We start from the raw sequence: 17,567 nt of genomic DNA, 5'->3' as shown, positions 1-17,567 counted from the left end.
CCACTTCTTTGTCCAGATTTGTAAGATTTGGCTTTCTGTCTAGACCATACTGTTCTTGGTTTCCAAGAATTTTTTCCACCTTTAACATAAGGATGAGTCCTGAAACTTTTCCTTCTATGCTTCTGTGGTTTACTTCCCATAATTGTTGGAAGATCATTTTCTTTACAACACAAATGAATACGTTTGTTAATACCCCTTAATCGTTTGTAATTCTTTTGTAATGCTGCCAAATGACACCATTCCGCCAATTTTCCTTTTAGGAAAGAGGCTCTTCGTGCTAATGTATCTGGATTTCTAGGTACATATTCCCTTATGAGCATTTCTCTCCAAGGACTTGGCATTTTTGCGAATAAAAGCTGCATAGCTATATTTTCTTCGACTCCTGAATTCCATCTATATTTAGTGAATTACATAATGTATTCATCTACTAAACAGATGTCATGTAATTCAAGACTATACAGAGTTTGAGTATATTTCTTCCTCTTCTCTGTGTCTTGACTATTAAAATAGTCTACCCCTATAAATTGAGCTTTAGAAAGGGTAGCCATTCTTCCGGCTATCTCGCTTATCGATTCTCCTGCTAGGACTGACTCTTTGGTTTCCACCGAAGTCATGTCCCAAGCAATTTTCACTGATCCCATAAGACTCATTTCTAGGAGTTTAATGAATCCTTCTCTTTTGAGATCAAGTGTTCCTGCTACGATTCTCATAGTAAAAGTCCAATCGTTTATGAGTTCTTCTCTGTTTTTGAAATCTATTACATCAAGATTAAGCATAACCCCGTAAGGATGTATAGGATATAAAACAGTTTTCCCATAGGGTGTTTGGTGAAAGGGAATTTGATTTCTCTTTGTCCTTGTTCCCGCTGGGTGTGATCCTCCACCAGTATGGAAATCAGGTTGAGATTCTCTCATATTTATATTTTGAGATCCCACACTTTCCCTTGATGGATCTTGTGAGGATGACCAAGTTATAGCAGGTTTTTCAACTCCTGCTGTGTTCATCTTTAGATCTACAACTTTGAGATTTGCGAAAAATTCCGCAAGTTCTTGTAGATCCTCCAGAACAATCCTTTCTAAAGTTGTCATCAGATTAATTTCTTTTCTGAGACAGACTCAATGAGATTGATCATCTTTTCTTCTCTAGTCAAAGGTTTTGACACCACTTTGGCTTTCCCTTGTTGATGTAACAAAGGTTCAGTACCAAATGATGGTGGTAACCATCCTCTNGATGGTGGTAACCAACCTCCTGAAGTTCTTTTACTAGAACTGGGTTGTTGTTCTAGTTTTTGAATTTTTGTTTGAATATCCTTTAATATTCCAAAAATTTCTTCCTGGTTTTCAAGGATTTTTTCTATTCTTTGCGCTACAAAATATAGCATGTTGCCATAATTTTGTACTGTCTTCTAAATTTCTCTAAGATCTAAAGAGAGCTTAGAGGAATCTGGTACTATCTCCATAAACTTATTAGATTGAATCATAAGTTTACGTGAGAGTTCTGATGTTTCCTTTCCTGCTTTTGATATCTAACAATAGTTAGATGCTCTTGTTTATATTCCAAAATATTGGAATAATCCTTGAAAATTATTATTCTCGAACCTAAGTTCAGATTCATAATTTTTCGAAATTCTCCTCCTCAAACATTTCGTTTCTTTGTAATAAAATTTTTTGTGTTTGTGGAAAAGCTTTTCTCTCTCCGGGGAGCTACACATAAGATTCGTTGGGCTTGGAGACTGTCTACCAATTTATCCATAGGAGATAGGATCTCATCATAAGTGTATTTTATTTTTTACTTGTAAAACTAAAATTGATTTCCTTAATGAAATTTATTATTTCAATTCTATTTGGTTTTAATCGCTTTCATTTAATGTCTTATATAGATTTTCATCATGGTTTTGTCATCCCAAAAAGGGAGAAATTGTTAAAATATTTCTTTTACTTTATGTTTTGGTGATTGGAAAAATAATAATATCGAGCTGTTATAGGGAACCAACAAATACAATGTTTTGTAATTTCAGGTTTCTGACCACTGATAAAAAAGTCAGACCGCTCAAGTTCTTTAATATTTTCAAGCCGCAGACCACTCAAAGTTCTTATCGCAATAAGCTTTTAGATAAGCATGCAATGTAAATCGTCACTATCCAACCATCAGTCAGAAATGTGCAAAGCAAAGTAAATACTTGTTTTCCAGCAGTTCTGAAACTAACTATTTTGGTACAAGACTACAGTATCTCACCAACTCTTGATGTGACAGAAAGTTTATTAGTATGCCTAAAGTCAAGTTACTTTACAAAGGCTATTCAAGATAAAGATGAAAAAGCAAAGGGAACTTTAAATGACATTTATTGCAGTGTACGATGTTAATAGAGACAAGGTCATTCTGTCGGAAAACGATACAAGTGATCGTTGAAAAGCATATCTGGCCATTGGAGCTTTTCAACTATACATATATGCAAATCCAGTTCAAAGAATTCACTCTTACGCTCTTGCTCTCGCTCTCGCGTATTATCTTATCCCCATATTAAAGATCTTTGAGCACTCTTAAAGCTATACATTTTCAAGCCACTCACTAAGCACAAGGTCAACAGTTCATAGCAGATCTTCTAAGGATAATCATTGTGCTATTTCACCAGCTCAAGCTGTTACAAGCTATCTATTAGTTTTGTTTCTGAGTATCTAGTGAATCGAAGATTCTTAAATAGCCAGAGTTGTAAAGTAAGCATTAAGAGTTTCAACGTAGGCAGTAAATAACTCCTAGTTGAAGTGGGTTGTTACATGATGTTTTAAATCCAAAGTCTTCTAGTAGAAGCCTTCCTAAGTAGAAGAAAGAATGACATAGGAGCTTGAATCTCCGAACATGCATAAAAATCTTTTTGTCATTTACATTACGAATTTACTATCANATATATCACTAGCATTATTGGACTGTTTCATACTTTTCATCTTTTAGTAGTCCAGTAAACTAGCTGCTCAAAAATACTTGTTTTAACAGCCTGAAAATTGTTATAAGATTGTCATTTTTAAAGAAAAAATTTTCAATTTATTCATCATCCCTCTTTAAACTCTGTTCCCATCCCAACACTAAATATATGTGAGCATGATACATTTTTCATTTAAATTTCATCTACATTTTTAGGTGGAAGAAAATACATTTTTAGTTAAAATCAGATCGATTACATATATGAACACATCATAAATTAAATAAATCTAAATATTCTTGCAACTTTCTTCATGTCCAAAGGTAACTAGTTTTGGCACTTCCCCAATTCAAGATCCCCACTTTTGACACAAGCAGACATTAGTACATAACCTCGTCAGGCTTAAACCCATGCATATCTCTGACTCTGCCTCACAGTATTATCCAAACTCTCACTCTCGCTCGGTAAAACTTGTAGGTGCATGGGGTAAAACCGAACAAAATAAGCAGAATGAATACCTGTCAACTCCAGCGAATTGAATGTGTAAATATCGACGGCTCATGATTGATTTTCTATCTTAAGTAGTGGGCAACGAGTTGTTGGTGGGTTGGGACGAAGCAAAGAACCAGCGGAAGAGTGCATAATTTCTGTTCAATTTTCTCTTGAGTTGAAGCTTGTTCTTGATTTGGGCCACAGTTTACCATTCATGCCATCAAAATCCAGGAGATCTTGAATTCTTGAAAACGGTATTTTCATCTGGAAAATTTGAATAATTAAAATTGTTATCTTTATTTTGAATATTTTCATTTATAGTCGTCAATTAACTACTATATATTTGGAATAGATAATTTAGATTGAAGCCGATACAATATATGAAATCATATGACTAAGGGTATCAATTCAAGTGGGTCGGGTCGGGTCGGGTTGAACAATAGTACTATTCAAAAATTGCTCAACCCGATTAATCCGATTTCGATTTTTTTAAAATATTTATTTTAAAGAAAATTAAATAAAATTCAAAAAAAATAATATTTTAATTTAAACACATAATAATAATATCTCTCTCATATATATTATTTAAATTTGAAAGTCTAATTATAGAAAAATAAAATATATTTACTAAATCAAATAAACAATTGTTTAGAAAATAAAAAATTTTCAAAATAAATATTAAATTATAAAAATTTATGATATAAATATACAATAAATATTTTTTCAAACTTACCATATATAAAAATATAAGTAATATTTATTAATTATATATTTTTAAAAAAATTAAAACCCAATTAACCCGATCAATTTTTTCGGGTCAGCTATCGGGTCCAACCCGATCTGATACGAACCCGAAAATCCCAAACTCAAACCTGATTTTTTTTTCAGGTTGAATCGTGTCGAGTTGGTGGGTCGTGTCTAATTTTGACACCCCTACGTATGATCATGAAAATTAAAATGTNTTGAACCATTGTATTTTCACAATTGTATTTTCACAAAATATGTTTATCTATATATATATATAAATAATTAATATATCCAAATTCAATGTATTTTTCACAAATAAGAGTCCCCATGCAGGACTCTCCCAGATATATCGCCCGATAAGCAAGAAAAATTCTTGGATTCAAAACTGATCCCTTAGATATCTTTTTCCATAAATCTTCCAAAATCTTCCGAATCAAGATGCCTTTTCAGATATAAATACCTGCCTCAGGTTCCGAGAAAACCCTAAAAGCCATGTCTTCTTCTTCCTTCAACATCGATGAAGAAAAGGGCCATTCCTCCATGCCCACAAACTCTTCAAACGCAGTGCAAAAAACCCAGGAATTCGATGAAGATGAAGTCTCCCCCATCGAAGAAGTGAGACTTACGGTCCCGAACGACGATGATCCGACACTTCCCGTTTGGACTTTTCGCATGTGGTTCTTGGGGATGTTGTCATGTGCTCTTTTGTCTTTCCTCAACACTTTCTTCAGCTACAGAAGTGAGCCACTGGTCATCACTATGATCTCTGTGCAAGTGGCAACGCTGCCCATCGGGAGATTCATGGCCAATGTGCTGCCCACCACCAAGTTCCGGCTGCCCGGATTTGGATCCAGAGAGTTCTCGCTGAATCCGGGGCCGTTTAACATGAAGGAGCATGTGTTGATCTCGATCTTCGCCAACGCAGGCTCCGCGTTCGGTGGTGGCTCCGCTTACGCTGTGGGGATTGTTGATATCATAAAGGCTATTTATATGAGGAAGATCTCGTTCTTGGCTAGTTGGATTCTTGTTATAACTACTCAGGTTCTGTTCTACTTTTTTTCCCCATTTTTTAAATTTAAGATCACTATTTTTTTTTTGTCAAAATTTTAATCCATAAACAAATTAGATTTTAACCTCATTAGAGACCGTTTTGATTAGGGATATATGATTAATTAGTAAAAAAAAAAGGTATTTTTTCCTTGAAAATGTTTAGGAAAAAACAGAAGCAGACCCCGGAAATTTTAGGAACGATACAAAAATTCGCGAAATCGAATAAACACAAATTAATTTCCCTTTATCTAGATGATGATCGCTGTCCCGCACTCACCCAGATCAACCTTTATGATATCAGTTTACATATTGTTTCGATATGTGATCATGCATGTGATGCTCTTTGAAAGGTGCTATGTATGTAAACCTTTAATGCAGTATGAGTTTTTATATACATATAATGAAAGTTAAAATTTGATTCACAGGATATAATTGTACCCAGTTCAAGTAAATTCTTTTAACTATTCATAATCAATACACGTCGTAAATCTCTATCGCTGATACCGAAAAATGTTACAAAAGATTTTTTTTTCCGATGATTAATGTAGGTATTGGGATATGGATGGGCTGGGATATTGAGAAAATATGTGGTGGAGCCTGCGGAAATGTGGTGGCCAGCCAGTCTCGTTCAAGTTTCTCTCTTCAGGTACTTCACCTCTACTTCTCCACATTGTATACAAAAGCAATTAATGGCACTTTCTCTCAATAGATACATAGTTTTTTACTTCTTTCTTTCTTATACAACGATCATGATAAACAAAGCAATTAATGGCCGGCTTTTCTCTAAATAGACACTTCGTGGTTTAATCTTTGCGGACAATATAAGTAAGGCAAAAACTTGTGTGAGACGGTCTCACGGGTCGTATTACGGTCTCACGAGTCGTATTTTGTGAGACGGATCTCTTCTTTGGGTCATCCATGAAAAAGTATTACTTTTTATACTAAGAGTATGAATTTTTTATTGTGAATATCAGTATGGTTGACCTGTCTCACAGATAAAGGTTCGTGAGACCGTCTCACAAAAACCTACTCTATAAGTAATGTATGTAATCGTGTGTGTTTAGTTCTTACAATATAGATTTATAAGTTTTGATTCATATCTTTATTGTTTTATTACAATTATTTATTAGAAAGAGATAAAAATAAGATTATAAATGATAGATCTCTTCCTTAATTAATAAGGCAAAAACTTATGTGAGACGGTCTCACGGGTCGTATTTGTGAGACGGATCTCTTATTTGGGTCATTCATGAAAAAGTATTACTTTTTATGCTAAGAGTATTACTTTTTATTGTGAATATGGGTAGGGTTGACCCGTCTCACAGATTAAGATCCGTGAGACGGTCTCACATGAGACCCACTCATTAATAATATGTCATTAATATCATTGATATATAGCTAGCTACATGTATTTAATTTAATGTGTTAATGGTATGTATGTTGTTAATAATAAATTAAATCACATAGCAAGATGTCAATATTTATGAAATTAATATAATTTCACCTATCTATGATTTTTATGGTCCATTAACTTGTTCAATCTTGAGTTTTGGTACAATAACTTTTAATTTTGGTCCAATCGAATCGTTGGTGTGATATCTTACAAGTCAACAATTTACAATGTCATATCATAATTTTCCGACGTTATATCAGCATTTTTTAGTGTCACATCAACAGTTAGATCAAAATAACTAAAAATAAAAATTAGTGTACCGAAACCAAATTTTGTGAATTTAGTGGACCAAAATCAAGAAATGAACAAGTTAGTGGACAAAAAAACTATTTTTCCTTGATTATGTAATCGTCTCAATAATATTTGCTTTTGAGGAAGGATGTAGCAGTTTTTTAGTGTTTGTTTTAATTTTATTTTCGTGATATCTTGCTTTGTATTTTGTTAGGTGAAGGACACATATTGAACTATTTTATTATATTATAAGGCATATATTTATTAATTATATAAACAAATAAAAGAGAGTTGCGTTATGTTTTTGTGTTAATGATTTTTTCAGGGCTCTGCATGAAAAGGAGAGCAAAAAGAACTCAAGATCAAGATTTTTCATGATAGCCCTCGCATGCAGCTTCTGCTGGTACATTTTGCCTGGCTACCTTTTCCCCACCATAGGCTACGTCTCCATTCTCTGCCTAGCATTCCCTAAGTCAGTCACTGCCCAACAAATCGGCTCCGGCCTCGAAGGCCTCGGCGTTGGATCCTTCACTTTTGACTGGTCCGTCGTGGCGTCCTTCCTCGGAAGCCCTCTTGTCACCCCATTTTTCGCCATCTTTAATGTTTTCGTGGGCTACGTCGCGGTTGTCTACGCCCTTATACCCATGGCGTATTGGGGTTTCAACCTCTACAATGCCAAAACGTTTCCTATATTTTCATCCCATCTGTTTAATAGCCGAGGGGAGACGTACAACGTGTCGGCCATAGTTAACGAGAAGTTCGAGCTTGATATTCCGGCATACGAGGAGAGGGGGCTCATAAACCTTAGCATCTTCTTCTCCTTGTCTTACGGGCTAAACTTTGCTGCAGTGGTGGCCACTCTCACGCACGTAGCTATGTTTAATGGGAGGTAAGAACCTTGAATATATTAATGGGATATATGCCTTGCCGATGTGCTATATATAATATTTGATGCATTATATTTGAATGATCAGGGAAATTTTTGATCGATTCCGTGCTTCTAACAAAGGGAAGACTGATATTCACACAAGACTTATGAAAAAGTATAAAGACATTCCGGGGTGGTGGTTTCATGGAATGCTGGTTCTCTCGCTCGCTCTATCCCTGGTACTCTGTATCTTCATGAAAGATCAGGTTCAACTACCATGGTGGGGACTTGTTTTCGCCGCAGGGCTAGCGCTGATCTTTACTCTCCCAATCAGCATAATCACAGCCACCACCAATCAGGTTTGCATACATATATGTGTGTGAGGTAGTTGGATTCTGATATGATATCATATGATGCATGAGTTTTATGGGGAAAAAATTCCGATTTTTTGTTTTTAGCTAACATATTTTGTGATCAATATTTCAGACACCAGGGCTGAATGTTATCACAGAATACATAATTGGAATAATATATCCAGGGAGACCAATTGCAAATGTATGCTTCAAGACCTATGGGTATATAAGTATGAGCCAGGCAGTTTCCTTTCTCAATGACTTCAAACTTGGCCATTACATGAAAGTTCCACCAAGATCAATGTTCATGGTTCAGGTACTTCTACTATAACCATTAGTAAAAAAGGGATTTCAAAATCGATATGTTATGACTAAACATGAATGTGAATTTGTTGTATTCTCCAAAATCTTGTGACATCAAGCATGATCAGATCATTTGTTTTCATGCATGCATCAGTTCATCGGCACGATCATCGCCGGAACAATCAATATCAGTACCGCATGGTACCTCCTAACAAGTATTGAAAACATCTGCCAAGACCAGCTACTACCAAAGAACAGCCCCTGGACCTGTCCCGGCGACCGAGTCTTCTTCGACGCATCCGTGATCTGGGGACTAGTCGGCCCTAGACGGATCTTCAGCAAGCTCGGGAACTACGGCGCGCTAAACTGGTGCTTCCTAGGCGGCGCAATCGCCCCAATCATCGTCTGGCTCATCCACAAAGCTTTTCCCACCAAGAAGTGGATCAAACTGATTAATATCCCGGTCCTGCTGGGGGCCACAGCTTCCATGCCGCCGGCTTCCACTCTGAACTTCAACAGCTGGATCTTTGTCGGGACGATATTCAACTACGTTGTCTTCCGGTACAGGAAGAAGTGGTGGCAGAGGTACAATTACGTGCTTTCGGCGGCGCTGGACGCTGGGCTGGCCTTCATGGGGGTGGTGCTGTATTTCGGTTTGGGGATGGAGAATATAACCGTGAATTGGTGGGGTACAGATGGGGAGCATTGCGACTTGGCTACTTGCCCCACTGCCAAAGGGGTTGCCGTTGATGGTTGTCCATTGCACTAGTTGCTAGTTCAATACCATTTCCTCTTTTTATTTCCTCCTCCATTCATATTATGTAAATCAAACTTTTAAGTTGGTCTTGAAAATTTTATATCTTTCTATTCTTTTTATTATTATTATTATTATTATTATTTTGAAGTAACTTGAACAAAATGCTACTTTTATTTTTAAAAGGTTTAAATTAATTTTTTGATAATAAAATATACAATTTAGTAAGAATTTATTTCATCTTTCAATTATTTTCACAAATTATTAGAAATTAAAGAATTATTTTCTTTATATTTGTTACATGTCATTTCATAATTTTCTAACCACAGATTACCAAAAGGATACATAAATTAACTTATAAGTATTCTAGTGTTAAAATTCAATATTTTACATTTAAAAAAGACAAAAACTTGTGTGAGACGGTCTCACGGGTCGTATTTGTGAGACGGATCTCTTATTTGGGTCATTCATGAAAAAATATTACTTTTTATGCTAAGAGTATTACTTTTTATTGTGAATATGGGTAGGGTTGACCCAGATCCGTGAGACTCTTTAAAAAATTACACGGTTTCATTTCTTTTTTTTTTGAAATAATAAAAAACAAAGACTTTTCATTTCTTTAATTCTTATTTGTTGGTAAAATCATACTTTTAAAAATCGAAATTTTTTAATTTTAATAATAACTACTGTCCTTCTAGGCATTGTGTGTGACATACTTATCTACATGATAATTTTTGTTATTTTTTAAATTAATGATTTTTTTCATTTTTTTTATTAGGAACGATAGACTATCAAAAATATAGATAAAGATATATAATATTTTTAATTTTAATTATTATAACAAATTTATATAAAAATATTATTCTACTCATTTATAAATGATAATAAATTTATTTTAAGTATTAGTAAATGCTACCATGCATGAAAATAGTTAATTACTAAAATCGTCAAATTTACGTAGTTTGTTTATATATTTACTATATTTCCATTTTGTACATTAAAGTTTATATTTAACTCTTTTATCTTTTTATAGTAATTATTGTTCTGTTTTAAGGAAAAAAGAGAGTTTAGGATGAAAGATTCTGTTGCGTGAGTTAACTAATCATAGATATTTCACGAAAAAAAAAAACACAGTACCTTAGAATAATTACTTTGGTATGACCACTTAATAATTGCAAATGTCATCCTTATTTTTATACTAATTATTTATTTGATAACTTATTTGATAAAAATGAGAACGACATATTTTTAATTAATTAAATAAAAAGTTTTAGATGACTATCATAAATAACTTGTAAAAATTAAGAATTTTTTTTAAAAAAAGCCGAGAGCTTCCATAAAAAAAACTATAAAAAAAACGATTATATAAGTATGCAACGTGTGCATATAATCGTTAGTAATATTGAAAATATAACCTCTCAATCTCATAACTGAAATAATAGTATTGTTAAATTTACATAAGTATGATTTTAACGAAATGATTATTTTTATGTAAATAAATATTTTTTCAATTAATTTCAATTTTTATGTAAATAAATATGTGAAACGTCTTTTTTTTTAACTTTAAAATATAATAAATACTAGGGAAATTTTTTTTTTATAAACATTTTCCTCTAAACTTCAAACCATCCAACATAAAAGCTGATATTTAAAAACCTCAAATGCATAAAGATCCATAAATCGTCCTTCAAAATAATTTTTTTTAATTTTATTTATAAAATATCGTTTCATTCAAAAAAATCACAAAAATAGCATTTCGGGAAAATCGTACAGCCTTTTCATAAAAATATCATATTTTTATCATAAACATTTTAAAACATCATTTAGCATGTGTTATGATTCTTCGAAACACTGCCAGCCCTTTCAAACTACCCGGGACGTAAAATGATCATTTTATCCCTAGACCTCAAACTTCCCAATTTTGATTTTTTCTTACTTTTATTGACTCGAGCCTATCTCAATTCATCATATAATCTTAAATTTGACTTTTAATATTTTTCTTAGACGTAAACCCAAGCATTTCGATTTAATTACTTAATAACTAAACCGTGAAGTGTTTTAAAACATGAATAATTTCAAAAATTAATATTTTTTTCCCAAACTTTAAACATAGACTTTTCATCCTTAAACTATCCCCATGAACTACGAACCAACCCCCATGAACCATAGTTCGAACCCTTCCCCTCTCTCAGCCATGATCGAGCCACTTCCATCCTATACAAGCCACGCACCAATTTTTCCTCGAACCATCACCGAGCCATCATGTGGCACAGACGCACTAGAACCTAGCCTACCCTCCTGGACCCCACCTGAACTATCCTGGACCAGTGCACCAGCCCTACACTGTGCACCTATGCGCGAGGAACCCTAGGCTTGTGGCTCTCCCTTCCTTCAAGCCCTGATGAGTTCGGTCGCCCTAAGACTCTTCCTAATATCTGAACCAAGCCATGCACAGGGACATGACCATGATTGGCCGAGCCCTGGTGCAGCAGCCCCTTACCGTAGCCAATTAAGACTCCCAAGAAACCCTTGAAAACCCTAGCCACTTCGACCCTCACCCGTGCGCGTCTCACATGCCAGTGTCCAGCCTATGTATCGTCTCTAAAAAGCACTTTTCCCATCCCTTAAACATTTTATATAGGCAGCGTGTCCCTTAGAACTCATAACATGACTTATATGATCATAGAAACGTCAAAAGTTTTGAGAAAATAACCCATAAACGTTAAGTATTTGATCTCAATAATTTTTCATGCTTCAAAACATAAAACAAACATATTATGATTTGAATTGTTCAAAAAAAAAAGTTTAGAAGCGTGCATTTGCGTTAAAAACGCTTGAATATTTGATCGTTGGCACGGATTGCGAAGAAGAACGAACGGGCGACGAAGAACCTTGGATTTTTTTGCTCTTAAATTTTAGAAAAATTATTTTGTGTGTTTTTCGGCCACTAGGAGTCTTAGAACCCTAGGTATTTGATTTATAGTTTTTGAAATTCTAGTGTTTTTAAAAGTTAGGTTTTTAGGTTCTTGGTTTGGAAATAATTAGGCCCATCAATCCTAGGTAAATTAGGTCCATTAATGCCCAATTAATTGTAAAATAAAAGTTTACAAAAATTGATTTCAAAAAGAATAACTTTCGGCCTTTTAAAAGTCCTTATTTTGACGAAAATCGTCTTCCCGGATAAAATATGGCTCTACTCATAAAATAAGTAGGACTCCAGCATTTTTAAAAGAAATTAATCATATTTAATCATATTATCGAGCCTTAAAAACATTTATCAAAAACTATTTTCATCTTGGTCATCCCCGGTCTCCTTTCTCCGGCCTAATATTGAATATCCGGACAAAATCTTTAATTTCATGGAATCATGCAATTTAAACATTTAATCATATAAAATATATCATTCAAGTATTTAAAATCAATTAAATAAAATAAATAAGTAATTTAAATAATTTTCGTACATGTGGTTTGTGTGTACTGATTTTTGAACGTTACAATATGTTTTCATTTAATTTCAACGAGATGGAAATTTTTTTTGTATGTCATTTTAAGGATGATGGTGGAAAATGTAACAAAGTAGTGTAAATAAATAAAGAGTTGCACATTCATAAAAACAAACGCAACACATAAATTAATTAGATCATCTATATATTTTCAATTTTCAATCAAAATTTTATCCTTGAAAGTTGTGAGACAATTTCATTTTTATTATTATTTTCTCTGATTGCCACATATATATTATGATGTCGATTAGGTAAATATATTAACTAGCTAATTACATCGACACCTCATAGAAATCAAAAAATATCAAAAAACACCTTTGCAAAATTAATAACATTTTAAATACCATGTTTGAAAAAAAAAATAATAAGTCATAAAACCTCCTACAAAATGGAGTAAATGTGTGTGAGTTTTCATAATGTATAGCTAAAATGCATTTGATTTTTGAAAAACAAAATTAATATTTTAATAGATTCTATTCTTTTTAGAATTTTCACAAAGGATAAGTGCAATTAGCACTACATTAATTTGAAATTATTTATAAATTTCATAACATATTTTTTAAAAGAATAAATTTCATAATATTTCACATACTACATACAATTTGGGCATGTGTTTCTAGCCCAAATCCAAACAATAAGGCCCAAAATTCTTCAAATACCAAGCTGGCCGATGGTACCCACACGGTATGAGCCCAATCATATCTCAACGGCTCCAAATTTTAAGGTTTGAAATAATTGTATTTTTCTTCTTGATAATGCAATAATTAAGGAATTTTTTAAATTTTCTCTCTTTTTATTAATATGAAGTTTTAAATATTTCTTTATCTAACATGTTTTGTTTATTCATTTGAATTTTTTTAAAAATTTGAAATTTGTGTATTTTAATTCCAAGGGCATATAATTGTTTTCTGTGAAAAATTCAGAGAGAAGAAGTCTGATCGTAGCTTCTGATGATCGTGCCATTAGCATCTGCAGCCAAGCCGTTGGTGGGAGTAAAAAAAAATTCCCCTTTTTCATTCATGTTTATAATTATGCATTTACTTGGGACGTCGGGTATTGCTTCACATGCATCATCTTTAGGTGTTTTTGTTGTTTTTTTTCCTTTTGGGTTTTGTTTTCTAGTTTTCTAATCGCTCTTGAGTCTTGGATATTGTTTGCCATGAATCTTTTGAGAATTTTTTGTATCAGTCCATTACTTTTTTTGGCACATTTGGCGCAACTCCAACAATTTGGGGTAGTGGTATATTCATATGCATTGTGAGGTTACTTGTTGCTTATGGTAAGATCACAGGCAAAGAGGAGGATAGTGTTTGAACTGAAGAAATTGAAGTGGAACATTTTCTTAGAAAAAATTCAAGACAAGATTAATTGCTCTGATACCACTTGATAGGATCAGTTAAGGAAGTTGAAATGTTTAGAAGAAGCTTAATTTTGTGCAAGAATCAAGTATGAATTCTAAAGAACATGTTATTTATTGACATCCTGGACGTAGTTTTATTTTGTGGTTGTATTATGAACTTTTAGTGTTGTCGGCCTATTAGGGCGTATCTAAGTTTGCTAGACTATCTGTCAATTGTCCATGTCTCTGAAAATTCCCTTGTTCTTGCTTGTGAAATTGATATATTGCTCTTGAGATCTATATGGAATCATGTCTCATCTTGTTTGATGGTCTTAGACAGCTGGTATTTCTAAAGGATTCAACCCGCACTCAACAAATCCTCGTTACTGATGAAAACTTGTTGGGGATCGACTTAGAGTTTAGAGGGGGATGAATAAACTCGTTCTTTTCTTTGACGTTTTTGCAAAGATACTAGAATCCTGTTAAAGATTATATCTTATCTTTTTCGAATATATTTCCAGTAGATCACAATAACTTGTACGGAAACGATCTGATGGTTTGCGGTGAAATCGATAAAACAGTAGGCAGTAGACAGTTGTTTGTTTCTGGAAGTTCGAAGATAAAATCTTCTACGTCTCCCCTTCTTTTGTTTCCAGAAGGTATCACTAAAAGACTTTGGTTTTTACAGTACAATATACACACTCACTTCAGTAGGACTTACCCTTTGCTTACTGAAACTCTTAGTTTCACAACACAATACAATGAATGCAACAACGTTCTGGAAAAGACTCTTTTCCAGATTATAGACTCTTCTCAATAAGATGTAATAAGGTGAATAGGTTGTCAAGAGATTTAAGAAACAGCAGCACAAGATGATCTCAGAAGATCATATATTTCTTATAAAGAGTGTGCTGCTTTTCTGTATGTTGAGCTTAAAGATAAAGAGTAGTTCTTTATTGCTCAAAACAACGTTGGACAGAGAATGTATTGCTTGTTGAATAATGATCGGTGGTTTCTAGATTAGATTGATCCTTAATATATAAAAACCTTGAATCCAACGTCTATAAACAAAACAGCTTCTTTGACTCTGAGTAAATCAGCTTTATCACTGAAAAAGGGTCCTGCAAAAAGTTTCAGAATAATCAATCTTTGTTTTATACAAAAACTAGTAAGGCGTGTGAAATGTCTTCGTACAGTATTAAAGGGTGCAATTAATACTTAGTACTATGTAAGATAACGGTAATATTTAAGACTTGTAATAATCAAACGAAAGACGTTAAGTTCTGCTTCTGCTTCTGTAAACCGTTAAGTTTAGCTACTCGATAAGTACTGCTTCTGTTTTAGTGATACGAGTGCTTCTGCTATTTATATCATCTTCTGTTTTTACTACCAAACACATGATTCAATCTCTTGTGCCATAGCCAATGTTTATCACTTAGGGAGGCAACTAAACATGTAGGGATATTAAAATGATCTTTGTTCCATGATACTTTGTAGGTGTTGTCTTCTCTCTTTTCGGTTAAGACTATACACTCATTAGCATCTTTAACTGTGCAGGTGTGCTTCTGAAAAGCTACTGAGTATCCATTATCGCATAGTTGACTGATACTAATTAAATTGTAGCAGAGATTTTCAACCAAGAGCACATCATTTATAGTGATATTACCATGAATAATCTTACCTTTACCCACGGTTTTACCTTCTGAGTTGTCCCCAAAATTTATCTTTGGTCCATTACAACTCATTATTTCTGAAAATAGACTCTTTTGTCCAGTCATATGTCTGGAACATTCACTGTCCAGATACCATTTATAACTGCTTATGTTGGCTTTCCTCTCATGTTCCTGTAAACACAAGTTTTAGTAACTGGTACCCAATCTATTTGGGTCCGAGCCTTATCAGGCCTTTAGGAACCCACATTTGTACAATTCTATGTGATCTTGTACTTCGGGTATCCCCAGAGGTGCGTGCAACAGAAGGTCTATTAATGTTATATCTAACAAAATGCATTTTAGGATGTTGTTCTTCCCTTCTATTTTTATCGTCTGATCTGTATCTCTTTTGAACTAGTATATAATTATAGTACTGATAGTTTCTAACCTTCACAGAGGGCTGTCCTCCTGAGTTGAATCCTCTACTAGATCCAGCACTCTGATGGACTCTTCTCTTATGTTCAACATAACCCAGACCATAATATTTACTTCTGTTCGTCTGATCTACAAACCTTTCGACTTGAACAGTTGGTACTTCTGGTTCATGTACCATACCGAATTTAACGAAGTGAATGTATTTCCCTTTGCACACATCCAGTTTTGGCTTTGTAATTGTTTCAGAAGTGCTTTTCATCATTACTGAATCCGAGACCACTCCTGTCTCCAGATTGCTTATGTAATTCTTGTATCTTTTCTAATGAAACAGAAGACTTATTCCATACATTCACTAGTATCGATAGCTTTTGATTTTCAGACATCATCGTCTGCTAATCTGCATTTGCCCTTTCATTCTCAATTCTCAATTTACTTATCTCAACTTCTATATCAATATAGTTGTTTACTTGCAAGCAAGTGAACTTACTGATTTGATCTTTCAAGTTTTGATTTTCAATTTTAACTTCCTCGAATGACTGAGAAAGTCTTGAGTACTCTTCTACCATGTCATGTAATGCTTTAACTAAATTATTTCGTGTAAATTCATCAGAATCAAATTCAAATACCTCTCTAGATGTTGAGGCTGATTCAGTGTTCGCCATGAGACACTTTACTTCTTCTTCATCACTTTCGCTGGAATGGCTATCTGAGTCAGAAGACTCCGAGCTAGAATCTGCCCATTTGGACTTACTTTCTTCAGCAATCTTTGCGGTCTCTTCTAGATTTCTTATCATTGCGCTTGAACCCCTTCTTCTTTTGATCACCCTTCTTGTTTTTCGGACAGTCCGCAATAAAATATCCAATTTTTCCACAGTTGAAGCATGCCATATCACCAGGTGGTGAATCCTTTTTGAAGTTTCGATTTGGACTTTGGTATGCTCGGTGATTCTTCTTCATGAATCTTGAGAATTTCTTCACGAATAGAGACATTGCATCATTGCTAATTTGTTCAGCAGTCTTGTCAGATGTACTTTCAATAGCAGCATCAGGTGATACACTTGAAACAACTGCAGCAGTAGTAGTAGCTGCAAGAGCCATGGTAGGTGGATTCGACAAGGGCTCTTCTCCACTTCTCACTTCTAATTCAAACTCATAGGCTTTCAGGTCTGTAAACAAGTTATGTAGCTCTAACTTGTTCAGATCTTTTGAGACTCTCATAGCCATTGTCTTGACATCTCATTCCCTGGGTAAGGCTCTCATCACTTTGAGTGCCACTCTCTATTGCCAAGTTCCTTTCCCAAAGCTGCTAGCTCATTTACTAAGCTGCTGAATCGCTTATCAAATTCGCTTAGAGTTTCTCCAGCTTTCATCTTAAGATTTTCAAACTTTTGCATTGCTATAGACATCTTGTTTTCCTTTGTCTGTTCATCTCCTTCACATATTTGGATGAGTTTCTCCTAGATCTCTTTT

The 17,567-nt window shown here is 34.0% G+C and overlaps 1 protein-coding gene across 1 annotated transcript; it reads left to right on the top strand.

The window, feature by feature from the left end:
* Positions 1-4,563: 4,563 nt before the first annotated feature.
* LOC140965740 (oligopeptide transporter 4-like) lies at positions 4,564-9,284 on the top strand. The gene is made up of 6 exons (XM_073425898.1): positions 4,564-5,197; positions 5,755-5,852; positions 7,216-7,779; positions 7,865-8,117; positions 8,245-8,427; positions 8,569-9,284. The coding sequence occupies exons 1-6, from the start codon at positions 4,649-4,651 to the stop codon at positions 9,181-9,183; spliced, it is 2,262 nt and encodes a 753-aa protein (XP_073281999.1). The 5' UTR covers positions 4,564-4,648; the 3' UTR covers positions 9,184-9,284.
* The last annotated feature ends 8,283 nt before the right edge of the window (positions 9,285-17,567 follow it).

This window comes from Primulina huaijiensis, chromosome 2, assembly GCF_012295235.1.
Source record: "Primulina huaijiensis isolate GDHJ02 chromosome 2, ASM1229523v2, whole genome shotgun sequence".
Taxonomy (NCBI): domain Eukaryota; kingdom Viridiplantae; phylum Streptophyta; class Magnoliopsida; order Lamiales; family Gesneriaceae; genus Primulina; species Primulina huaijiensis.
The sequence above is the reverse complement of the archived record's forward strand: the minus strand, read 5'-3'. Positions and strand labels throughout refer to the sequence as shown.

Coding starts and splice junctions, on each gene's coding strand:
- LOC140965740 (XM_073425898.1), top strand. CDS start 4,649: ATGTCTTCTTCTTCCTTCAACATCGATGAAGAAAAGGGCCATTCCTCC. Junction 5,853..7,215: donor GTTCAAGTTTCTCTCTTCAG/GTACTTCACCTC, acceptor TGATTTTTTCAG/GGCTCTGCATGAAAAGGAGA. Junction 7,780..7,864: donor GTAGCTATGTTTAATGGGAG/GTAAGAACCTTG, acceptor TTGAATGATCAG/GGAAATTTTTGATCGATTCC.